The sequence below is a fragment of the Fundulus heteroclitus genome, chromosome 13 (genome assembly GCF_011125445.2).
Source record: "Fundulus heteroclitus isolate FHET01 chromosome 13, MU-UCD_Fhet_4.1, whole genome shotgun sequence".
In the NCBI taxonomy this organism is placed as follows: domain Eukaryota; kingdom Metazoa; phylum Chordata; class Actinopteri; order Cyprinodontiformes; family Fundulidae; genus Fundulus; species Fundulus heteroclitus.
The window spans coordinates 5,474,754-5,501,840 of record NC_046373.1 but is presented as its reverse complement, the minus strand read 5'-3'; the positions used below and the strand labels follow the sequence as shown (position 1 = coordinate 5,501,840).

Below are 27,087 nucleotides of genomic sequence, written 5' to 3'. Positions count from 1 at the left end.
ACTGAAATGGATTTTAATCTTAAACATTGATTTGATGTTCTGACTCCTGAAAACCAGCATCATTAGGAACATGTCTTGTGATTTCCAGTCAGTATTTATGGAGAGACAAAGGTTTTCTAGCAGGTGAATATTTGAAGCAGCGTCTCATCTGTTAATCTGTATAATGAAGCAGCAGGTCAGCTGATCACATGTTAAAGGTGTTCTGTAACTCTGAACACCAGGTCTCCAGTAAACTAAAGCTCCTCATCTGGTAGGTGAGCTGCAGGAGTCACGGCAGCAGCAAGGCAGTCATATAATGTCTTTTAGTTCTTTTATGCCCGATATTTAAACTCAGACAATCTGCTGACAAACAGGTGAGTCAAAGGTATAAAAAGAAATGCAACATGTTCGCTGAGTTAATCAAATATAATGCAGGACATTTTGGTGGTGGACGCAGCAGAGCTGCTTAACTTTTTCATTGACAGATATTAACTTGATTTAAGTTTGGGTTTTGATTAGACCTGAAATAACTTTATATGACAAAGGTAAGACATTTAAAACAAAACACGTTTAGTTGTTGTCTCCTGATCTGTGAAAAGACCAAATTTAAAAGACTCCTACAGAATTGTTATGTTGCTACGGCTCCTTCTAAGGTGCATCGTTGCGTTTTCACTTAAACACAAACAAACTCAGATGCATCTTTCCTTTTGAACTCAAACAAAATTTTGCTACTCAAGACAGAAAATTTTCTGCACCTTTCCTCAACGCTTTTTGTGAAGCAAACAGATATTCTGAGGACATTCGGCTTCCTGAACGTCTCCCAGAATCTGAAACGAGAAACTTTCAACATGGAAAATGTGAGATTTGAATTCTTTAAAAGTCTGATTTAGTTTGATTGTGTTTTATTGATTGTGACTTTTACTATTTTCAAAGTTCATTGGCATTTTGATAAGAAAGGTTTTGAAACTATACAGTAAAATAGAAGTTAATATTCATGCAAACTAAAGAGAAAACAATGTCATTTTCAAGCTGGTCTGAACATAGAGAGCCGTAATTCTCTGTAATGATGCTGACTGTCAGGTTTGTACTGAAACAGCTTGTTTGATACTGAAATGGATTTTAATCTTAAACATTGATTTGATGTTCTGACTCCTGAAAACCAGCATCATTAGGAACATGTCTTGTGATTTCCAGTCAGTATTTATGGCGAGACAAAGGTTTTCTAGCAGGTGAATATTTGAAGCAGCGTCTCATCTGTTAATCTGTATAATGAAGCAGCAGGTCAGCTGATCACATGTTAAAGGTGTTCTGTAACTCTGAACACCAGGTCTCCAGTAAACTAAAGCTCCTCATCTGGTAGGTGAGCTGCAGGAGTCACGGCAGCAGCAAGGCAGTCATATAATGTCTTTTAGTTCTTTTATGCCCGATATTTAAACTCAGACAATCTGCTGACAAACAGGTGAGTCAAAGGTATAAAAAGAAATGCAACATGTTCGCTGAGTTAATCAAATATAATGCAGGACATTTTGGTGGTGGACGCAGCAGAGCTGCTTAACTTTTTCATTGACAGATATTAACTTGATTTAAGTTTGGGTTTTGATTAGACCTGAAATAACTTTATATGACAAAGGTAAGACATTTAAAACAAAACACGTTTAGTTGTCTCCTGATCTGTGAAAAGACACAAATTTAAAAGACTCCTACAGAATTGTTATGTTGCTACGGCTCCTTCTAAGGCGCATCGTTGCGTTTTCACTTAAACACAAACAAACTCAGATGCATCTTTCCTTTTGAACTCAAACAACATTTTGCTACTCAAGACAGAAAATTTTCTGCACCTTTCCTCAACGCTTTTTGTGAAGCAAACAGATATTCTGAGGACATTCGGCTTCCTGAACGTCTCCCAGAATCTGAAACGAGAAACTTTCAACATGGAAAATGTGAGATTTGAATTCTTTAAAAGTCTGATTTAGTTTGATTGTGTTTTATTGATTGTGACTTTTACTATTTTCAAAGTTCATTGGCATTTTGATAAGAAAGGTTTTGAAATTATACAGTAAAATAGAAGTTAATATTGAGGCAGACTAAAGGGAAAACAATGTCATTTTGAAGCTGGTCTGAACATAGAGGGCCATCATTTTCTGTAATGATGCTGACTGTCAGGTTTGTACTAAAACAGCTTGTTTGATACTGAAATGAATTTTAATCTTAAACATTGATTTGATGTTCTGACTCCTGAAAACCAGCATCATTAGGAACATGTCTTGTGATTTCCAGTCAGTATTTATGGAGAGACAAAGGTTTTCTAGCAGGTGAATATTTGAAGCAGCGTCTCATCTGTTAATCTGTATAATGAAGCAGCAGGTCAGCTGATCACATGTTAAAGGTGTTCTGTAACTCTGAACACCAGGTCTCCAGTAAACTAAAGCTCCTCATCTGGTAGGTGAGCTGCAGGAGTCACGGCAGCAGCAAGGCAGTCATATAATGTCTTTTAGTTCTTTTATGCCTGATATTTAAACTCAGACAATCTGCTGACAAACAGGTGAGTCAAAGGTATAAAAAGAAATGCAACATGTTCGCTGAGTTAATCAAATATAATGCAGGACATTTTGGTGGTGGACGCAGCAAAGCTGCTTAACTTTTTCATTGACAGATATTCCCTTGATTTAAATTTGGGTTTTAATTGGACCTGAAATAACTTTATATGACAAAGGTAAGACATTTAAAACAAAACACGTTTAGTTGTCTGCTGATCTGTGAAAAGATGCAAATTTAAAAGACTCCTACAGAATTGTTATGTTGCTACGGCTCCTTCTAAGGTGCATCGTTGCGTTTTCACTTAAACACAAACAAAACTCAGATGCATCTTTCCTTTTGAACTCAAACAAAATTTTGCTACTCAAGACAGAAAGTTTTCTGCACCTTTCCTCAACGCTTTTTGTGAAGCAATCAGATATTCTGAGGACATTTGGCTTCCTGAACGTCTCCCAGAATCTGAAACGAGAAACTTTCAACATGGAAAATGTGAGATTTGAGTTCTTTAATAGTCTGATTTAGTTTTATTGTGTTTTATGGATTGTGACTTTTACCTGTTCTCAAAGTTTGCTGCTATTGTTGTCAGGAGTCTGAATCCACCCTGCATTTGTTTTGGTATTGTCATATTGTGTCTCTGTTTTTGGTGAAAGTTGAAAAAATGTGTTTAATGATTGGTTTGTCTATGAAGCTTGATGTGGTTTCTGTCTTACTTGGAGAGTTTATTAACAGTCATGATTTAGGTGATTAATCATTGTACTCGGTAAAAGGTTTATTTTTAAAGCCAAAAATAAATTCTTACTTAGTATTACTTTCTTTAAAACATTTATTCAGCATTTTTTAACTTTAGAAATTATATGGATGAAACCAATAATAATGTCAGAAAACATAAAATTAGATGGGAAGTTCTCAAATGCTTATTTTGAAAATGTAATTTTGATTACAGATTATATGCATGTAGTGCTAATTTGTATGAATTAAGGTGTGTGTTGCGGAGCCTGACAGGGACATAATCTTTTCTGGACCTGGTTTAAGAACCTTTTAATCCAACTAATTTTGCTCACAACCTGGTTTGGTGGAGATGGTGTCCATTTATTTTTTGAAAAAACAAGAAAAGAAAAAAAACACAAACTAAAAAAAAGGGAAACAAAATAAAAAAAACATATATATAAATTTGAAAGTAATTAATTTAACACATATAAACTGTTAGTTAATATGTCAGTGGACCAGCAGGTCACACAACCTTTTTGCAGTTGATGTGGTTTTCCGAGAGACACTGGTTTAGGGCAGTGCTTCCCCGACTTTATCCCTTGCAGACTGCATTGATACATATTGTAGGTACAAGAATATTAATATGGCAGGAAACAACTTTTTGTGTGAAAGAATGTGAATGTGTGTGAGTAGGGGTGAGGGGAGGGAGAATTTTGGGTTGTTACACTAACTGTGTAAGTGTATCCTGTGCTGTGTTTTATGTTAATTTAATAAAAAAAAAGGAAGGTTTTCTGCTATTTTGATAAGAAAAGCTTTAAAACTATACAGTAAAGTAGAAGTTAATATTCAGGTAAACTAAAGGTAAAACAATGTAATTTTCTTGCTGGTCTAAATGTAGAGGGCCGTCATTTTCTGGCTGGACTTGAATAACTTTATATGACAAAGGTAAGACATTTAAAACAAAACACATTTAGTTATTTTCTGCTGATCTGTGAAAATACCAAATTTAGAATTTAAACTTCCTTAATGATTATGTTGCTATTACTCCAGTTAATAATGTATCATTGTTTGTTTATTGAATTGATAGTCCCTTGAGATGCATCATCTCAATTCTCATGGGGGTCCTTGCATTTTCACTTAAACACAAACAGACTCAGGTGTGCTGTGCCATTACGCAAGTTATTTCATTTTTAATAAATAACCCTCAGTCTGTGAGGTGTTATCTGGTGAATATCTGCCCAAACTGATATTAGGGCAATAGAGGGAGAATTATTCAAGGACTGCATTCTTTTAACAGTAATCTCTGCATACATATAGAATCAATGAGTTACAATTTCTCTTCAAGTTCAAGAATGTACTAGCAGAAACAAATGAACATCCAGAGAACACTATTATAGAATGTTGTTTACCTGAATTAAACATACATTTCAATCAACAAATCCTCTCTGCTAGGCAAGTGAAACTTAACTAAACTACTAAGCAAAATTGAGATAAAAGGAAGCCAAGAAACTATGTTGAAACAAAGAACAAATGCAATAGTTGAAAACCAACATCAGAATGATTCAGTGAATCCCGGTTCACTGCAGGTCTAAGTCAGAGAACCAAAGTTATTTTCTTAAAGAACATGGATTGAGATCAAATTAGTTTAACAATTTAGAGCAACCTTTGGTATGTATTTCAACCCATTCATAAGGCAAATCTGAATTTTATAAAACATTAATTGAGAAACTAACCTTTTAAAGAATGATTTGCTCAGTAAAATCAATACCTTTAGGAAACTTGATTTTATTAGTGCAATTATTTCTCCAGGAATCGATTGAACATTCGCTTGTTGGTCTAAAGTTACACAAAACACCAATAAATATGGTGAATAATGATGTGCTAACGCTGTTTAGCACTATAAAACGATGGCGGAGTGAAACAAAAACAAGCATTATGTTTAAAACAAACCGTAGTTATAGTATAGGTTCAAAGTGGTGTTGGCACACCCTGCTGTGAGGGGCAGTCCCCTTGGGCTTGTAAAAGTCTCACATTGCAGTGGCTTTAAACTTACAGTCTGGTTTTATTCCACATGGCGATTGCTCAGCAAGTGCATCATTGCTCTTAAATGTAAACAAACTTTTGTTCAAACAGAAAGACGTTTTCTTAAACTTTATCAATATAACAATAAAATCAGTTATTCCGACCACATTTTACTGGTAAGATTTAAAATTAAGCTGTCAGATTTTAAGGCTATCAGCTTATTTATTGGAACATTTTATATTTTTACCTTTATTTTTTTAATTCTTTTAATTTTGGTCCTCCATACATTTACCTCTTATATAATTTTCATGTCACCTGCCTGTTTGGTTAATCAGTAGACCAGATAACACTAATAGTGTAAATATCCTGTATGAAAGTATGATCACGTTATGCAATTAGGGGCCAGATAAAGAAAGATTCTGTACAAAAAAACAAACATGGATCTGGTAAATACCAAATATTTTTTGTTACTGTGTAACTTAGGATATCAATCGATTAAGCCCTTAACAAAAATGCTTTAAAGAAATACCCAAACTAAAGTAGATGCTGCTTTTGAACCCTTTGGAGCAGAGGCAAAAGCTTGGTGTCTCTGTTAAGGTGTGTTAAGCATACACTTAAAATTTTAAACTGAGTAGTCCAGTACGGTGTTCTGGTAACCTGTTTTTAGTTAATGAAGCTGGAGCACACAATATTTGTCCAAGTATTGGCTCGTTTTCCTGTTTCTTTCTTCAACATGCAGCTGCAGGCTGAGGCAAGGAGATTCTAGCAAGAAAAATAAGGAAGCCTGTCTTTGGTGTGACAGGTTCCAATTTGAGAGACAAATAAAAGGCACTCTCCAAAGCTTTTCATATAAGTAATCAGAAAAATCATTGTCACTCCTGTGACAAACACCACTGCTTCTTCTGTTGCTTTTTTGGGTCTTCCCAGAAGCTTTACACATATTTCCTGGGGAAAATGTACGTCTCACACCAACAGCTGACTTTTACACACAAGGATGCACCTAGAGCGCACCAACCGGATGAGCTTTACGCATGCTCATGCTATGGAGTTTGAAATGTCCTGCGCCACAAGCGATACTTCCACGTGATGGTAGTTTCACTAGCTAACATCTCCACATGTCACAATGACCGTTTAAACTGAGTGGTCTGAGCAACGTACCTCAAAACAGGAGGAGGGAGGGTTTTGAGAAATGAGCTATGGTGAATAACAGTAGCTGTAGACAAACTGTGGATCAACATAGTTGGTCAAAGGAGGTGTCATTCAAAGGAGGAGGGCCCAGATGACCATCTTAAAAACAATAGTTAGTTACAATAGAGGTCTGCCGTAGGAACTACATGGCCTTGAAGTCAAAAATATATTCTGATGGGTCACTAGTGACCCGTTGGCAGTTTAATTGGAGGATCTGAAAATTATGAAATAAGGTATATGAACAGCATGGCCTAATGAAGAAAATCATCATTATATATTCAAAGGTTCAAAGTATATGGCTTCTTCCCCAACACTGCGTGTAAATTCTTATAAAATAGATGCTTTTGGAGAAATGTGTAAAAATCAAATGTGCTGCACTCTTGCACGGATGTAGCCTCAGTCTAACGTGTCCTATCCATTTTACTGTTCTTTGTCTGTCCTCATGACAACCAGAGACCAAGAAGATCCTCAGCAACTAGGACTGCCAGAGTTTGTCTGTGCTGCCAGGATGAGCAGGTACACAACAGTTCTTGCTTTAAACGACAGCAATAAAGATCTAAATCAAAAATGCTGACGAAGAAATTACTAATAAATGTAAGATGTGCTGCGTGTTTTTAATACATATTATTTCTGAGTGTTATTAACTTTGAACTGCTTTTCTGACACCAATCCACTCAAGGTGACTAGATTAGCTGGGAAGCGCTTGCGCTCTCCAGATTCTGCCGACCTTCCCCCTAAGAGGAAGCGTACCAAGGCACCCCGTCCCTGCAAACCTGCTGCAGGTGCCGCTGCTGCTGAGCATCTAAGTATGTCAGGCTCTGTGTCTCCAGATTCTGTTGTGCATCTGTAATTTCCAATGTTAACTGCTTTTCTCAGTCCAGCCTCTGTAATCTCATAATACGTAACACATCCGCAACAGGGATCTCTGTTCCTGAGGTGTCCACTGCTCCTGGTTCTTTTGCTCCTGAGCCGTCCACCGCTTCTGGTTCCGCTGTTTCTGAGCTGTCCACCGCTTCTGGTTCCGCTGTTCCTGAGCCGTCCACCTCTAAGGTTTAATTTCACATTGATTATCTATAAAACTTGTGTAGTTGTAGATTGACAACAAGCGACAGAGCTTAAGGTTTACTCTTTTGAAGTGAAATATCTAAATAAATAATTATACTGTAGATTTTTTAAGAGGTAATTTCAGTTCAAGTTTATATTGAAATTTGACTTTAATAATGATGCAGGTGATTAGTAGCCGGTGATCACTTTCACACTTCTGACTTTGTCGATCTTCCCCAGGAGAGGAAATGTACCGAGGCAGCCCATCCCTGCCAACTCCCTGCAGGCCCCTCTTCTCCACAGCGCCCCCTTCCTGAGCCCTCCACTTCGGTGGTACTTGATGATGAGCCCCTGATGATCCACAACCACACCGTAGAGGAGTACCGGCAGATCTACCAAGAAGTGGTTGAAAGTAGGCGGAGGTTAGTCTGAAGGAAAAGGTGGAAGTTTTTACTTTTATGTGACCATACAATTTTAAACTCAAGGATATAACTTAATCCGTGTTGTTCAATTTATTTTCCGTCATAAAGGTACAAAACTGGCCGCCTGCGTCCATACAGTTTGGCTCTGGGGCAGTGCATCAAACAGGCGCTGTGGGAAAGGTTGAACAAGCCCACCTTCACCAGCACTGTAGGTGAAGATGGGCTGACAACAGTGTCTGTGTCCTACGGGAGCGGGACGTATGCTCCCCTTTATGATGTGGACGTTTCTGAGGAGCCTAAACCAAAGCTGCCCAAGCTGCCCAAGCAATGAGATCAGAAACTGCTTTGAGAGCTTTGCTCACTGCAAAACACACATTTTGTAAATAGTTTTGATTTTCTTAAAAAACCTCTACCCTCATTATCAAATGAACATTTTCAATCAACTTGCAAACACTCCACCCTCGGTCTTAACCGCCAGAGTTTCCATCATCCTGCAAAAGCTCCACCCTAAATCTCCACCGCAGAGTTTCCATCATCCTGCAAAAGCTCCACCCTAAGTCTCAAACGCAGAGTTTAAATCATCCTGCTAAAGCTCCACCCTCAGTCTCCACCGCAGAGTTTACATCAACCTGCAAAAGCTCCACCCTCAGTCTCCACCGCAGAGTTTACATCAACCTGCAAAAGCTCCACCCTCAGTCTCCACCGCAGAGTTTCCATCATCCTGCAAAAGCTCCACCCTCAATCTCAAACGCAGAGTTTAGATCATCCCGCAAAAGCTCCACCCTCAGTCTCCACCGCAGAGTTTCCATCATCCTGCAAAAGCTCCACCCTCAATCTCAAACGCAGAGTTTAAATCATCCTGCAAAAGCTCCACCGCAGAGTTTCCATCCTCCTGCAAAAGCTCCACCCTTAGTCTCCACCGCAGAGTTTACATCAACCTGCAAAAGCTCCACCCTCAGTCTCCTCCGCAGAGTTTTCATCATCCTGCAAAAGCTCCACCCTCAATCTCAAAAGCAGAGTTTCAATCATCCTGCAAAAGCTCCACCCTCAATCTCAAAAGCAGAGTTTCAATCATCCTGCAAAAGCTCCACCCTCAATCTCAAACGCAGAGTTTAAATCATCCTGCAAAAGCTCCACCCTCAGTCTCCACTGCAGAGTTTCCATCAACCTGCAAAAGCTCCACCCTCAGTCTCCACCGCAGAGTTTCCATCAACCTGCAAAAGCTCCACCCTCAATCTCAAACGCAGAGTTTATATCATCCTGCAAAAGCTCCACCCTCAGTCTCAAACGCAGAGTTTAAATCAACCTGCAAAAGCTCTACCCTCAGTCTCAAACGCAGAGTTTAAATCAACCTGCAAAAGCTCCACCCTCAGTCTCCACCGCAGAGTTTCCATCATCCTGCAAAAGCTCCACCCTTAGTCTCCACCGCAGAGTTTACATCAACCTGCAAAAGCTCCACCCTCAGTCTCCACCGCAGAGTTTCCATCATCCTGCAAAAGCTCCACCCTCAATCTCAAACGCAGAGTTTAAATCATCCTGCAAAAGCTCCACCGCAGAGTTTCCATCCTCCTGCAAAAGCTCCACCCTTAGTCTCCACCGCAGAGTTTACATCAACCTGCAAAAGCTCCACCCTCAATCTCAAAAGCAGAGTTTCAATCATCCTGCAAAAGCTCCACCCTCAATCTCAAAAGCAGAGTTTCAATCATCCTGCAAAAGCTCCACCCTCAATCTCAAACGCAGAGTTTCAATCATCCTGCAAAAGCTCCACCCTCAATCTCAAAAGCAGAGTTTCAATCATCCTGCAAAAGCTCCACCCTCAATCTCAAAAGCAGAGTTTCCATCAACCTGCAAAAGCTCCACCCTCAGTCTCCACCGCAGAGTTTCCATCATCCTGCAAAAGCTCCACCCTCAGTCTCCACCGCAGAGTTTACATCAACCTGCAAAAGCTCCACCCTCAGTCTCCTCCGCAGAGTTTCCATCATCCTGCAAAAGCTCCACCCTCAATCTCAAAAGCAGAGTTTCAATCATCCTGCAAAAGCTCCACCCTCAATCTCAAAAGCAGAGTTTCAATCATCCTGCAAAAGCTCCACCCTCAATCTCAAACGCAGAGTTTATATCATCCTGCAAAAGCTCCACCGCAGAGTTTCCATCCTCCTGCAAAAGCTCCACCCTCAATCTCAAAAGCAGAGTTTCAATCATCCTGCAAAAGCTCCACCCTTAATCTCCACCGCAGAGTTTACATCATCCTGCAAAAGCTCCACCCTCAATCTCCACCGCAGAGTTTACATCATCCTGCAAAAGATCCTCCCTCAATCTCCACCGCAGAGTTTACATCATCCTGCAAAAGCTCCACCCTCAGTCTCCACCGCAGAGTTTACATCAACCTGCAAAAGCTCCACCCTCAGTCTCCTCCGCAGAGTTTCCATCATCCTGCAAAAGCTCCACCCTCAATCTCAAAAGCAGAGTTTCAATCATCCTGCAAAAGCTCCACCCTCAATCTCAAAAGCAGAGTTTCAATCATCCTGCAAAAGCTCCACCCTCAATCTCAAACGCAGAGTTTATATCATCCTGCAAAAGCTCCACCGCAGAGTTTCCATCCTCCTGCAAAAGCTCCACCCTCAATCTCAAAAGCAGAGTTTCAATCATCCTGCAAAAGCTCCACCCTTAATCTCCACCGCAGAGTTTACATCATCCTGCAAAAGCTCCACCCTCAATCTCCACCGCAGAGTTTACATCATCCTGCAAAAGATCCTCCCTCAATCTCCACCGCAGAGTTTACATCATCCTGCAAAAGCTCCACCCTCAGTCTCCACCGCAGAGTTTACATCAACCTGCAAAAGCTCCACCCTCAATCTCCACAGCAGAGTTTACATCATCCTGCAAAAGCTCCACCCTCAATCTCCACAGCAGAGTTCACATCATCCTGCAAAAGCTCCACCCTCAGTCTCCACCGCAGAGTTTCCATCATCCTGCAAAAGCTCCACCCTCAATCTCAAACGCAGAGTTTAAATCATCCTGCAAAAGCTCCACCCTCAGTCTCCACTGCAGAGTTTACATCATCCTGCAAAAGCTCCACCCTCAGTCTCCACCGCAGAGTTTCCATCAACCTGCAAAAGCAGCTCCACCCTCAATCTCCACCGCAGAGTTTCCATCAACCTGCAAAAGCTCCACCCTCAATCTCCACCGCAGAGTTTATATCAACCTGCAAAAGCTCCACCCTCAGTCTCCACCGCAGAGTTTACATAATCCTGCAAAAGCTCCACCCTCAATCTCCACTGCAGAGATTCCATCATCCTGCAAAAGCTCCACCCTCAGTCTCCACTGCAGACTTTCCATCATCCTGCAAAAGCTCCACCCTCAATCTCAAACACAGAGATTCCATCATCCTGCAAAAGCTCCACCCTCAATCTCCACCGCAGAGTTTATATCAACCTGCAAAAGCTCCATCCTCAGTCTCCACCGCAGAGTTTCCATCATCCTGCAAAAGCTCCACCCTCAATCTCCACCGCAGAGTTTACATCATCCTGCAAAATATCCACCCTCAATCTCCACAGCAGAGTTTACATCATCCTGCAAAAGCTCCACCCTCAGTCTCCACCGCAGAGTTTCCATCATCCTGCAAAAGCTCCACCCTCAGTCTCCACCGCAGAGTTTCCATCATCCTGCAAAAGCTCCACCCTCAGTCTCCACCGCAGAGTTTACATCAACCTGCAAAAGCTCCACCCTCAGTCTCCACCGCAGAGTTTACATCAACCTGCAAAAGCTCCACCCTCAGTCTCCACCGCAGAGTTTACATCATCCTGCAAAAGCTCCACCATCAGTTACCACTTTAGAGTTTAAATCACTCTGCCAAATCTCATGGTTCAGTCTCCTGGAAAATGGGTCCAACTGATGTTGCAGAATGACACCCAGCGTCTGCAGGTAGGTTTGTACCTCAACTGTTTTTTTGGGGTATTTTTGCCCTTCACTCAGTTATACGTAAAGTCTTCCTGACAAAGTTCTACAGTCATCAAATATATAAATATATTCATAACTTGCTCCAACTGAAGCTCCTTCCTCAGTTTAAGCCAAAGAGTTTACATCATTTTGGCAACCACAAGCCTCAGTCTCCACTACGGTTTCCATCCTCCAGCCAAACCTCCAGCTTCAGTCTCCTCAAAACAGGGTCATACTGATGGTGCAAAAAAGACACCCAACATCTGCAGGTAGGTTTATACCTCCACAGTCTTTCTGGTCTTCACTTGCTTATAATTAATTTTTTCTTGTGGGCATCAGCCAGAAGCATCTTTATCTGCCAAGCTGCTTCACATTTTGGGGATGAAACTTCACAGGATCTGCAGCTCAGGTCTCTCAGGATGTCTTCTGGTTAGTAGCTGCATGACTCTCTCTCTCACTCTGCTTGATGTGATGAGATGATGTTCTGATGTCCGCCCAGGCTAAACCTCATTCTTCTTTCATTTCCAGGCTGTGGAGAACATCTTGAATTGTGCTGCATTTCTTTTGTTGGCTGCCAATATTAGGAACCTCCACCACCCCTGCAGGGTAAAAAGCTAAAAAACACACAGCTTCCAACACCATTTATTATGCAGTTTTGACATGTTAAGTTCCTGTTTATATTCTAAGTCACACTCCCAAAGCTCTACAGTTTATTACTGATATTCACAACTTGATGAAGCCAGAAAAAGGACCTGAATTCAGCAATCTGGTTTTCCTGCAGAGTTTACATCTTGTAAAATCTCCATCCTTCAGCCTCCATGCCAGATGTCACATTATCCTGCTGCAAATACTCCATCCATCCTGAAGAAGGCGATCACCTCCAAAAGGAAAGAAAACCATTCCTCCAGTTTTCATCTCAGATTTCTTCTTCATTAAATCTCTCCACAGCTAATTTCTACAGTTTATTAAATTTATTGACAACTTGTTCCAACCATCTTCAATTCTCTTTCAGAGTATCCCTCAACCTGCGAAACCAACACCCTCAGTTTCCTGCCTGTTCCTGACCTCGATCTCCAACGTCAAGCTTCCATCATCCTTCAAAGACTCCACCATTAGTGTCCAAAACAAAGTTCCTATGCTCCTGCCAAACCTCCATCTTCACTGTCCTTGAAACAGGGTCATACTGATGGTACAAAAAGACACCTAATATCTGCAAGTAGGTTTATAAGTTTTTTCTGGCCTTTATTATTTTATAATGAAACCTGCTAACTTATTTATTGTTTTGTGGACATCAGCCAGAAGCATCTTTATCTGCCAAGCTGCTTCACGTTTTGGGGACCGAACTTCACAGGATCTGCAACTCAGGTCTCTCAGGATGTCTTCTGGTTAGTAGCTGCATGACTCTCTCTCACTCTGCTGGATGTGATGAGATGATGTTCTGATGTCCGCCCAGGCTAAACTTCATTCTTCTTTTATTTCCAGGCCGTGGAGAAGGTCTCGAATTGTGCTCCATTTCTCTTGTTGGCTGCCGATATGAGGAACCTCCACCACCCCCTGCAGGGTAAAAAGCAAAAAAACACGCAGTTTCCAACACCATTTATTATGCAGTTTTGACATGTTAAGTTCCTGTTTATATTCTAAGTCACACTCCAAGAGCTCTACAGTTTATGACTGATATTCACAACTTGAAGAAGCCAGAAAAAGGACCTGAATTCAGCAATCTGGTTTTCCTGCAGAGTTTACATCTTGTAAAATCTCCATCCTTCAGCCTCCATGCCAGATGTCACATTATCCTGCTGCAAATACTCCATCCATCCTGAAGAAGGCGATCACCTCTAAAAGGAAAGAAAACCATTCCTCCAGTTTTCATCTCAGATTTCTTCTTCATGAAATCTCCCAACAGCTAATTTCTACAGTTTATTAAATTTATTGACAACTTGTTCCAACCATCTTCAATTCTCTTTCAGAGTATCCCTCAACCTGCGAAACCAACACCCTCAGTTTCCTGCCTGTTCCTGACCTCGGTCTCCAACGTCAAGCTTCCATCATCCTTCAAAGACTCCACCATCAGTGTCCAAAACAAAGTTCCTATGCTCCTGCCAAACCTCCATCTTCACTGTCCTTGAAACAGGGTCATACTGATGGTGCAAAAAGACACCGAATATCTGCAAGTAGGTTTATTCGTTTTTTCTGGCCTTTACTATTTTATAATGAAACCTGCTAACTGATTTATTTTTTAGTAGACATCAGCCAGAAGCATCTTTATCTACCAAGCTGCTTCACGTTTTGGGGATGAAACTTCACAGGATCTGCAGCTCAGGTCTCTCAGGATGTCTTCTGGTTAGTAGCTGCATGACTCTCTCTCACTCTGCTTGATGGGATGAGATGATGTTCTGATGTCCGCCCAGGCTGAACCTCATTCTTCTTTCATTTCCAGGCTGTGGAGAAGGTCTTGAATTGTGCTCCATTTCTCTTGTTGGCTGCTGATATGAGGAACCTCCACCACCCCCTGCAGGGTAAAACGCTAAAAAACACACAGCTTCCAACAACATTTATTATGCAGTTTTGACATGTTAAGTTCCTGTTTATATTCAAAGTCACACTTCCAAAGCTCTACAGTTTATTACTGATATTCACAACTTGATGAAGCCAGAAAAAGGACCTGAATTCAGCAATCTGGTTTTCCTGCAGAGTTTACATCTTGTAAAATCTCCATCCTTCAGCCTCCATGCCAGATGTCACATTATCCTGCTGCAAATACTCCATCCATCCTGAAGAAGGCGATCACCTCCGAAAGGAAAGAAAACCATTCCTCCAGTTTTCATCTCAGATTTCTTCTTTATTAAATCTCCCAACAGCTAATTTCTACAGTTTATTAAATTTATTGATAACTTGTTCTAACCATCTTCAATTCTCTTTCAGAGTATCCCTCAACCTTCGAAACCAACACCCTCAGTTTCCTGCCTGTTCCTGACCTCGGTCTCCAACGTCAAGCTTCCATCATCCTTCAAAGACTCCACCATCAGTGTCCAAAACAAAGTTCCTATGCTCCTGCCAAACCTCCATCTTCACTGTCCTTGAAACAGGGTCATACTGATGGTGCAAAAAGACACCAAATATCTGCAAGTAGGTTTATACCTCTATGTTTTTTCTGGCCTTTACTATTTTATAATGAAACCTGCTAACTGATTTATTTTTTAGTAGACATCAGCCAGAAGCATCTTTATCTGCCAAGCTGTTTCACATTTTGGGGACCAAACTTCACAGGATCCGCAGCTCAGGTCTCTCAGGATGTCTTCTGGTTAGTAGCTGCATGACTCTCTCTCACTCTGCTTGATGGGATGAGATGATGTTCTGATGTCCGCCCAGGCTAAACCTCATTCTTCTTTCATTTCCAGGCTGTGCAGAACATCTTGAATTGTGCTCCATTTCTCTTGTTGGCTGCTGATATGAGGAACCTCCACCACCCCCTGCAGGGTAAAACGCTAAAAAACACGCAGCTTCCAACAACATTTATTATGCAGTTTTGACATGTTAAGTTCCTGTTTATATTCAAAGTCACACTCCCAAAGCTCTACAGTTTATTACTGATATTCACAACTTGAAGAAGCCAGAAAAAGGACCTGAATTCAGCAATCTGGTTTTCCTGCAGAGTTTACATCTTGTAAAATCTCCATCCTTCAGCCTCCATGCCAGATGTCACATTATCCTGCTGCAAATACTCCATCCATCCTGAAGAAGGCGATCACCTCCAAAAGGAAAGAAAACCATTCCTCCAGTTTTCATCTCAGATTTCTTCTTCATTAAATCTCCCAACAGCTAATTTCTACAGTTTATTAAATTTATTGACAACTTGTTCTAACCATCTTCAATTCTCTTTCAGAGTATCCCTCAACCTTCGAAACCAACACCCTCAGTTTCCTGCCTGTTCCTGATCTCGGTCTCCAACGTCAAGCTTCCATCATCCTTCAAAGACTCCACCATCAGTGTCCAAAACAAAGTTCCTATGCTCCAGCCAAACCTCCATCTTCACTGTCCTTGAAACAGGGTCATACTGATGGTGCAAAAAGACACCAAATATCTGCAAGTAGGTTTATACCTCTATGTTTTTTCTGGCCTTTACTTTTTTATAATGAAACCTGCTAACTGATTTATTTTTTAGTAGACATCAGCCAGAAGCATCTTTATCTACCAAGCTGCTTCATGTTTTGGGGACCGAACTTCACAGGATCTGCAGCTCAGGTCTCTCAGGATGTCTTCTGGTTAGTAGCTGCATGACTCTCTCTCACTCTGCTTGATGGGATGAGATGATGTTCTGATGTCCGCCCAGGCTGAACCTCATTCTTCTTTCATTTCCAGGCTGTGGAGAACATCTTGAATTGTGCTCCATTTCTCTTGTTGGCTGCTGATATGAGGAACCTCCACCACCCCCTGCAGGGTAAAACGCTAAAAAACACGCAGCTTCCAACAACATTTATTATGCAGTTTTGACATGTTAAGTTCCTGTTTATATTCAAAGTCACACTCCCAAAGCTCTACAGTTTATTACTGATATTCACAACTTGAAGAAGCCAGAAAAAGGACCTGAATTCAGCAATCTGGTTTTCCTGCAGAGTTTACATCTTGTAAAATCTCCATCCTTCAGCCTCCATGCCAGATGTCACATTATCCTGCTGCAAATACTCCATCCATCCTGAAGAAGGCGATCACCTCCAAAAGGAAAGAAAACCATTCCTCCAGTTTTCATCTCAGATTTCTTCTTTATTAAATCTCCCAACAGCTGATTTCTACAGTTTATCAAATGTATTGACACCTTGTTCCAACCATCTTCAATTCTCTTTCAGAGTATCCCTCAACCTTCGAAACCAACACCCTCAGTTTCCTGCCTGTTCCTGACCTCGGTCTCCAACGTCAAGCTTCCATCATCCTTCAAAGACTCCACCATCAGTGTCCAAAACAAAGTTCCTATGCTCCTGCCAAACCTCCATCTTCACTGTCCTTGAAACAGGGTCATACTGATGGTGCAAAAAGACACCGAATATCTGCAAGTAGGTTTATTCGTTTTTTCTGGCCTTTACTATTTTATATTGAAACCTGCTAACTGATTTATTTTTTTGTAGACATCAGCCAGAAGCATCTTTATCTGCCAAGCTGCTTCACGTTTTGGGAATGAAACTTCACAGGATCTGCAGCTCAGGTCTCTCAGGATGTCTTCTGGTTAGTAGCTGCATGACTCTCTCTCACTCAGCTTGATGTGATGAGATGATGTTCTGATGTCCGCCCAGGCTAAACCTCATTCTTCTTTCATTTCCAGGCTGTGGAGAACATCTTGAATTGTGCTCCATTTCTCTTGTTGGCTGCTGACATGAAGAACCTCCTGATGTCAGAGTTTTGAGCAAAACCATTCGCCCTTTATCCGTAGATTTCGCCTCATAGTATTTCTGAGGAACAGAATGGTTTTATTAAAGCACACAATATATTTTCTGATACTCAAACTCTTCTCATAATTATTTATACCCCATATTGTGATGGTTTACCTGAAATAGGGATTTCATTAGATGCCCAGAAGGCGTTTGATAGCATTGAGTGTTCCAATTACTTGTTTGCAGTATTAAAGATAAAATCGGACTAGGCAACAAATAAACTAACTTAGACTGCTTTATACATCTCCAAAAGCTAGTGTTCATACAAATACCACCTACTTTACTTTATTTTATAGGTTTAAAATAAGTTTAAGAGTGTTTTTTTGCAGCAGCTTTACAATTCCACCAGGCTTATTGGCCCTTCAGTCTTGATCACTCAGGATTTAAATATCTTGGCCTTTTTTCAACCAATTTTGTTCCTTTGATGAGCAAGCTGAGAGCATATTGAGATCCCCAGTCTCCACAGCAGAGGTTTCGTCCAGCTTCAGTCTCCTCAAAACGGTCATACTGATGGTCCAAAAAGACACCCAGTATCTGCAGGTGGGTTTATACCTCCACAGTTTTTCAGGCCTTTTCCAGAACTTGGTTATAATGGAACCTTTTTTTTCCCTCGTGGACATCAACCAAGCTGCTTCACATTTTAGGAGTAAACTTCACTGTAGCTGCAGCTCAGTTTTCTCTGGATGTCCTCTGTCTCGCTCTGTTTACATAATCACCCTCTGTTGAAAGCCTCCATCCGCCAGCAACCTTCTACTGGTTCAGTTTAATTCTCTGTTGTAATGCATCTGCTCTGTTTCTCCTGAATTCTGCCCTGATCTATTGTGTTTGGGTCCGGCTGACTGTGTGGCGCTCTCTTCCACTCTGCTCATCAGTAGAAGCAGCAGCACCAGTTTCCGCTCTAATTACCTGCATTCCTTTTCATTTGTGACTCAGCCTATCTATATCTATCTATCTATCTATCTATCTATCTATCTATCTATCTATCTATCTATCTATCTATCTATCTATCTATCTATCTATCTATCTATCTATCTATCTATATATATATATATATATATATATATATATATATATATATATATATATATATATGCATATGCCAGATTCCTGAAAGCCACCGCGTGAGCAGACCGTTCAGCGTTTCCTGATTGCCTGCCTTTGTTATACTGTGCATGACCCATGCTTTTGATCACAGATCTCTCCTTTACCTCAGCCCTGCCTACCATCAGCTTAAAGTGAACCTGCAGCCCCACCCGCTGTAACTCGGTCAGCACCCAAACCAACGTTTTGGATCCATTGCAAGCTCCCAGATGGAGAAGTTTAGGGATTTTTACTTGGTGTTCATTGTTACCAACTAACCGTTCTCCTTCCCTTACAGTGGTTCCTGATTGCTCTCCTGGCTGTCGCTTGTCTAATATCAAGCCTCTTATTTTGAATAAACTTTTTCAAACCGCTCTTGTGTTCTGGCTGAATTATCGGGTCCTCTGCTTTTGACATTACACTCTGCGTTCTTGCAGACATCAGAGTAATTTTTTTGTTCAGTCACAGCATTCGTCCCTGAGGCAAATCCTTAACTCTAACTCGCCACCATTCATCTCTTAACAGAAATGCGTAAGTAGAAGAGAACTGGTCTTGTTTGCTGAACACGTTCCGCAACTTTCACTTCATTTCTGATCATTGTTGAATTGTCAGACAATTGTCAGAAAATCGCACTAAAAAAAAAAAAAAAAAAAATCACACTAACATTGCCATTGATGACATTGGCCCGTCCCCAAAATGTGAAATTCTGCTCCCCATTTGGCCCAATGTTGCAATATTACACCATTTCTGTAAAAACTTACTAAAACATAACATTTTTCAAAACACTTCATTTTCAGCCTCAAAGGCCTTCTACAACAACATCTGAGTGGTTGAATTTTTATTTTTTTTGTGTGTTTTTCTATATGTGGGTTATACAGGGTTAAGATCAGCACTTGGCCCCTGCCTGCACGGGGCAGGGGCCAAGTGCTGCTGGAAAATGAGCTCATCATCTCCATAAAGAAGAAGGAAGCATGAGGTGCACTAAAATTTAGTGATTTATGGCTGCATTGACTGTGTGACTTCAGAAAACCCAGTGGACTAACACCAACAGATTGCATGGCACCCCAAACCATCACTGACCGTAGAAACGCTGGACTGGACTTCAAGCAACGTGGATTCTGTGCCTCCTCATTCTTCCTCCAGACTCTGGGACCTTACATTCCAAATGAAATAGCAAACTTTACTTTCATCTGAAAAGAGGACTTTTGACCGCGGAGCAAATTTTTCTTTTTGCGTAGCCCAAATAAGACACGCCTGATGTCTGTGGTTCAAGACCCTGGAGTTGGACGCCTCCATGGGCAGACTGTTTTGAATCTACCGCAGTTCCATCGGATGATATCTACGGTTATTGGGTTTATTTCAGTGTTCATTCATCACTTATATTAATGGTGGAGATTAAACTGAAGCTACATTACGGGATAGTTTTATTTAATTTTAATGTCTGACTAGAGCTCCGGAGTTTATTTGGAAATGAATAATTAGCTCGTTTTAATATTGATGCTAGGAATATTGCCTAATTAAAGAGAACAAGCCTGACTGCAAACATGTTAATATGCTCCCTTTTTTTTACACTGGGCTATAGTTTAAATTTTTTTTAAACATTAAGCAAAGCTTGGGGGTCAAAAGATTGTTTTACATTTTTTTATAGTAAAACCTACCTACTTTGATAGAAATATTAAAAACAAACTAAGTTACATTTAAAATTAATATTTTGTGGAGGATAATTTATAAAGCTAATAAAGGAGAGTGACAACAAGAGGCAATAAAAAGGCATTCAGAGGTGTGTAGACAAGAACAGGTGAGTTAAAATATTATTACAAGCTACTGAAGTGATGATGGAGATCGACTAATCGAAAATGTAATGGATAGATTAGTCCACACTAAAAATAATCATTAGTTGCAGCCCTAAAGTCTTGGATTTGATTCTTCTGTGTGTGGTGGGTCTTGAGGCAGTGACTCCAGCCTCTGTCTACTTGTAAAACTCCAAATTCTGGAACCGATTTTGCTTGACAATCCTCTCCAGGCTGCGGTTCTCCCTGGTGCACCCTTTCCCACCATACTTTTTTCTTCCACTTAAAATGAATGAGCTTGGATACAGCAGTATTTGAACAAGTAGCTGCTTTAGCAGTGAGCCCCCTTGTGAAGGATCATAATGACTGTCTTCTGGGCATCTATCAAATCAGCAATACTAAAATTTTCTGGGACACTGAAATTTGAGTTTTCACAATCTTTAAGCCACAATGATCAAAATGAAAAGAAATAAGGACTTGAAATATTTTATTCTGTGTAATAAGTATATAATATGAGTTTCCCTTTCTGAACTGAGTGCTGTTAGTAATTAGGCTTCCATCTTTTTCAATGAGAATCCAATGTGCCAAAAAAAACAAAAAACATTTGTCTTTGGCATCCTCTCTTGTAAGATTCAGTTGACTGGTGAGTTTGTGTGTTCAGGAAAAGCTTTCACCTAATCGGCTTAGATTTTCATCCAGGTGTTATCTACATGTTTAAACCATTGGCTTCCTATTTTTCCCTCACAGGACCGTTCTCCGCTCCACTTCAGCCATGTAGAGTTTTTTTTTGTTTTTTGTTCTTTTTAAATGGGGATGACCTTTTTTTTTTTTTTTGCCATGGTTCTTCCATGTTTCTGTTTGCAACGGTTTTCCTTTTTATTAAAATATAAAGAGAAAGGACAACACCGTGCATATCTGGTCTGGTATCAAAGACACATTTCCTAACTGTAAATACAATTTACATCATCCTACAAACTCTCCACTGAAACGGAAAATTTAGATCCTTTAAAACGTCCACCCCTCTGGCCTCCAACGCAGTTTACACCTTCCTGCAAAAATCCTCCACCCTCAGCGCCCGCTGCAGAGTTCATATTGTTCTGCCAGACCTCCACTCTGAATGATATAAACTCACATCGCCACGCTTTGTCTAACACACAGTAAAAAAAAAAAAAGACACGTTTATTTTGATTCTCTTTACCGCTGCACCTTTGAAAGTGGACCTAATTTATAGACAATCATGCATTTACAATAGCTGGTTGTCTGGGATGCTATCAAAAGAGGCTGGCCCTTTAGGAGGAGCAGTGGAGGCAGAGAGCTATCCAGTAGTTTGCTCTGTGTAAATGAGATGAATATAGCAGGAAAAGAGAGAAGCTGGGGTGGACGTCTGTCTTCTAGGGAAATAGACTGTCTTTTTGTTCCTACAGGGGGTGTTGTCCACACTGCTCCTTCCAGCGTCCAGGCAGCACCCTCCCGGGCTGCCCGTATGGCTTGAGCTACTGAGTTCTTCGCTACTGCCATCGGTTTCATGAGCAAGCTTGTTAGTGCCGCTTTCTTCAGCATGAACTACGGCGTATCGCTCACCGACATCATCTCCATTTCTTCCTGAGCTAAAAGCAGTACCATTATCAGTCTCTTTATAGTCATCATCTCCCTTTTCTCCACCAGCACCCATCTCCATTACCTCTGGTATTATCTCCGTTGTTCTCAGGGATCCCAAAGTTCATCATTACCTTCATCTCCAGGACCATCTCTGACGTTCTAGTAGCCAGAATCACTTGTACCTGCTTCCACGCTGCAATAAAATGTATTATTTCCCATGCCTGCATAATCACTGTCATCACCTCCATTATCAGCATCATCTCCAGCATTTTCATCATCTGTAACGTACTGATCTTCAGAGCTTCGCTCACCTCAACCATGTATCTTATTAATTTATGAGAAGTATAAACACTTGATAAGGTTGATTTTGTTCATGTTCATGTTCATTTTCTGGTCAAGAGAGGCAGGAGATGCAATGTCCATTATACCGCTACCGAAAACTTGAAACCAAGTCCATATACATGGTTACAGAGAATGTTCCATCTGGTTATTTAATTGGTGTCATAAAATTATTATTTTCGCTATTTATTTGAAAACTCTGAATGCCCGAATGAATCACCACTGTGCAGTAACATTCAGGCATCACCGCAGTCCGAAATGCTGACAGACCTCCACACACACCTTACAGCATTTAGCTGTCTCTCTACCTTACTAACATAATTAATGTTAGTTATAAACACATTTAGAAATCAATTGTTGACAGCAATAGAGTTTCTGCTTGACTGAAAGCTCCAAAATCTTGATTATTTTCAAGTGTGGAGTTACCTACAAAAAGTTTTGTAGCACCACATAAAATATATTTTCATGTACTTACTTTGCAACAAAATAAACAGGATTTTTTTTAATATAAGATGGTTAGATTAGATTTTAATTATTTTTTCATTAACCTCTCCACTTTAGCAAGAATATAACCTATATTTATATACAAAGACACACATACACCTATGTATATATCTACAGTTTGTGTGTATATATATATATATATATATATATATATATATATATATATATATATATAATATATGTTATAATATATGTATATGTGTGTGTGTGTGTGTGTGTGTGTGTGTGTGTGTGTGTGTGTGTGTAGTGGCTCTCATGGCCACTAGCACTGCTGTTCTTTCTAGTTCTTCCCTGAGCCCTTACCTCTGTGATTCTCCACCACCTTGGGAGGTGACTCCCACTTTATTCCTTCCCTGGCTAATATCTTACACCCTGCTGTGAGATGCTGGATGATATATATATATATATATATATATATATATATATATATATATATATATATATATATATATATATATATATATATATACAATTGTTGTATGCAGATCCATCAAATAGAAATAAGATTAAAGCATGTTACATTACAGGCTGGAATGTACCAAAATATGGAAGTTACGTGGGTTGAATACTTTTGCAAGGCGATGTAGAATCAGGTGTTCAAAAGGAATAACAGAAGTTGGTAGTATCTTTAAAAAAGGATTTGGATTTGACTAATCAATACATGTCTGCAGTTTATGCTGTGAGAGCGTGCAAGACCTTCAGCTGCTAACAGGGAGGCATTACACAATGCAGGTAATCTGTTTAATCCTTTTTCACTTTCAACCTCTGTCATGAAACATGTGGGTTTTCAAAATGTTTGCAGTCTTTAGGAAATTTAAAATTTAGCGTAAGGTTTTCTGTTCCTAATCATACTAAAACATGTAGACTGCTGTTTTTGTATGGTGGTCTCACTGATCCCCCTAATCAGAATCTGCTGGACTTTGAGTCTATTTTGAGTATTTTAGTTCCATCCTAGCATCCCGTGTTTCGTTTTATTGCTGTGTTTTAGGTCGCTAGTGTTGCTCTCTCCTCAGTGCTTCTTCTACATCTGTTTCCCATCTACTCATTTACTCACCTGTGTGGCATCTAATCACAGTCCCCGGTATGAATATTCCTTGTTAGAGTTACTTTATGGTCAGAGCCTCTGTCGTCTTCCCTGATTTTTCTGGTCAAGATCTAATGAGGTTTTGTGCTTTTCATTATGCTCTGCTGTCCTGGTCTCTGTATTTGGGTCCCCAACAACAGCAGAACATGACAATAATTAGTAATATAAGAATCCAAGGAGCGTTTTAAATTTGAATGTTGTATCCTTTTGATTTTGAAATTTTGATGAAACAATGTTTTACAATGACTTACACAAATCACAGGGTGTCACATGAGCACGTGACGACATCTTTAATAACGATAATATCGTGGGAATAATGGTATAATGGAATTTCTATAGTAGTGTTTTTATGTGTGAATGTAGTGTGACACATAGTTTGGACTACGTAGCAGCCAGAGTCTGTACCCAAGACAATTTTCCTTTGGGACAATAAAGTTCATCATCATCACCTTCATTTATTTATTTATTTTTTTAAATGTCTGTAGATTATTGTTACAAATAACATAAAAATAATTCTGGATATTTGTATTGACTCAGTTGAATTTAGTGTTTACTTAAAGATTTCTGTTCAGAGCTCTTGTAAAGCTCAACAAACTACAGAGATGGTCCTGAGAGGCTCCTTAAGAGGCCCGGGGCAGAATATGAAACCTCTAATTTTCATCAGCCTGATGATATGTACAAGCAAACCTGTTTTCCTGAAGTTTTAGAAAGAGCCTGAAAGTGTAACATACGAAATCGGAAAATAGGCTTATTTTCCCTGTGGTGGGATTTGTTTCCATCAATTGTTTAAAAACAACATCTTTTTAGAACAATACCCTGCAAATTCACCATAGGAGTTCTGAATGGGACCGGAGCAGAAATTGGGTAAAATCGTAAATAATCCACTCACAGCTCTGACAAGATGTTCCAAATGTGTTCAAAATATCTGAATATTAATCCGTAGCCAAAGACAAACAGATACAGGAGATCGGATCTAGACGGATCTAACCTGCTGTGAAGGACACACTTAGGATAAGATGAGGAAATTCACAGCTTTTAAGTGCTTAAAACTGTAAATGCCCCCGCTGTGCTTTAAAACAACATTAAATCACAGCCAGAAGATGAGTGACGCAGGAGTAGTTAAAATTAAAAGCTTCTCTTTGATTGCTTATTCAGAGGCTTCGCAAAGTTGAACCTTAACTTGGACTGTCTGAAGTTGGGAGGCTTTATCATGTTTAATTTTAAATGGACCCTATACATAAAAAATGCTTACTCTGCTATGTAGGTCTTTTCTGTTTTTTTGTTTTTTTTCTAGCTTTTTATGCAGTCAGGAAAGTCTTTGGAAAGTATGAAATTTGAGTATTTTTCAGTTTTGGATCAGTGTGGAAAAAGAAAAATGGAATAAAAATGTTTATTCTACGTAGTTAAGAATTCATCCTTCCATTCATTTATCAATTGTCATATATTATGCCACTGTAGAATAAGTAACTCATAAGTTAGGGGAATATTTGTGGTTATGCTTTAAATCTTGTAAAGTATTACATTTGGAACAGAAAAACAATCGGGACTCTTTATTTTGGTGTAACTGAACACAGTGTTGTGAATCACAAACTTATGTGATTCCAGTTTTCCCTGGATTTCTAGGTTATTTATCCCAATTATCTGAGTCTAGGTCAGGTGGCCATACCTGCTTTATATCCTTTAAAAGAATAGGGTTCTCTTTGATGGCCATAGCTTTGAGTTAGAGTCAGATGTTCCAGGAATTTAGTTTTGCTGTAAATGTTAACACATTCTCTAACCTTTCAAGAATACTGGAAGTCTTGGCTTTATGTAGTTTTGAATGGCTTGTACAGTTTAATATTTAGGAGTTTATAACAGGTTATCTGTTGAAATCCTACTGAACACAACATATCTGATACATTTTCTGCTAATATTTCAGTTTGGAAACGTTTGCTGATGTCTTTGGATTTTCACTTTTTTTTTTTTTACCAAAGGACCACATGTGATTTGTAATAATTACGGAGATTGTCTGTGTTTTTAATCCCGCGGGACTGCGCCATGTCAGTAATTTGTAAAGGTAAAAATTCCCCCGCAAATGACCTACTATATTTTACTAAACTCCAAGGTCCTGTGATAATATAGGTGGTCATTTATTAATTACATGATGTCCCTAGGTAAAACTAATCCTGTGCGTGTGCGAATAGGACTGTAGACAGACTGTATTGTCATTCAACTACACACACTACATTTGAGTGAAATTTTTTTTGCAAGGCTCCAAGTAAAAAGCAGAAGATAAAGACGATGAACATGATAAATATAGGTATTTGTCAGGAATGTAGCAGCAAACCAAAACATGTATATATTGTATATATTTATAAATACAGAAGATTATGTTATGAATATGCAAGTATATGTAACAGCAGAATGCATTGCAAGAATGAACGAACCATGTGATAATGCAGCATGTACAATTACTCAATGCCTCGGAGAAAACTTTGCTCGTAGTTCAAAACCCCTTTCCTTCTCTTCACTCTATTCCAACGATGCAGATTCTACATGTCCAGCCTCTAGACTAGAACATATCTACTTTCATGCTTCAGTCTGCTGGGTTTCATCCCTCTCACAGCCGTTTACCACAAGTTCTCATTTGGTTTTTAGTCTTACTCACACAACAACAATGAAATTGTGTTATGGCTGCATTAGAATCAAACATTGGTATTGCCAATGATCGTACGGGCGGTCTGAAGCTTAGTAATGTAACAGTTTGATGAATATCATTTTGTTATATGTTTTAAGGCATCACTGCTGGTGTTTTAGTTCCACCAGGTATTAGAGCCACCCTTAGCTTCTCAATTTGTTTTCTAGGGTCAGAAGTTAGGCAAAGCCCCTGGAATAAGGGTTTACTTCTTTTCCTTAAGATGCTTTACCTTTCCTCCTTTAAAAAAGGCCTGCACCTCAGAGACAGCATCGCCACGGGAAATCAAATTCTTTAGATTGGCTTTCACATTTCCCCAACTCTCCAGGCAATAAAAATTTCATAGATCAGCCAGGAAAACATTCTACAAGAATCAAGAAATGTCTGAAAACTGGCCCACCGTCCAATGTCAACCCTACAAGCTTTTGGGGTGGGGGTTACGGAGAAACTCAAAGTCAAAGTTACAGACGCCTTCAGGCATGTTTTATTACCTCTACATTCTTTTTTTCCTCTTTTTGTATGTTTCTGGAAGTTGTCTCTACATTCATGCTATAAAAAAAAAAGAAAACTGAACATCCATTAGGCCCCCACACCTCATATGACCTCAGTGGTTCATTTGATCGATCGAGCTGAAGAACTAAATAACTCTGAACAAGTTGCAGAAGTCAAGAAGCACACTGTACCAAAAAGTGCTTTTGTTTTTACTCATGGGCAGCAGTTTTACTTCAGCATCTAATCAATGCTTTTGTGGATAGGGTGT

General features: G+C 39.8%; 1 protein-coding gene across 2 annotated transcripts; it reads left to right on the top strand.

Annotated features, from left to right (window-relative positions):
• Positions 1-1,792: 1,792 nt before the first annotated feature.
• On the top strand, positions 1,793-9,403 carry LOC110369277. 2 transcript variants are annotated; one of them, XM_036144949.1, is made up of 6 exons: positions 1,793-1,919; positions 6,886-6,948; positions 7,112-7,238; positions 7,352-7,482; positions 7,717-7,898; positions 8,007-9,403. In XM_036144949.1, exons 1-6 carry the CDS (start codon positions 1,911-1,913, stop codon positions 8,227-8,229), a joined length of 735 nt encoding a protein of 244 aa, XP_036000842.1. In that variant the 5' UTR covers positions 1,793-1,910; the 3' UTR covers positions 8,230-9,403. The 2 variants fall into 2 exon arrangements, with proteins under 2 accessions (XP_036000842.1, XP_036000841.1); XM_036144948.1 differs by lacking the exon at positions 1,793-1,919 and adding an exon at positions 2,844-3,003.
• The last annotated feature ends 17,684 nt before the right edge of the window (positions 9,404-27,087 follow it).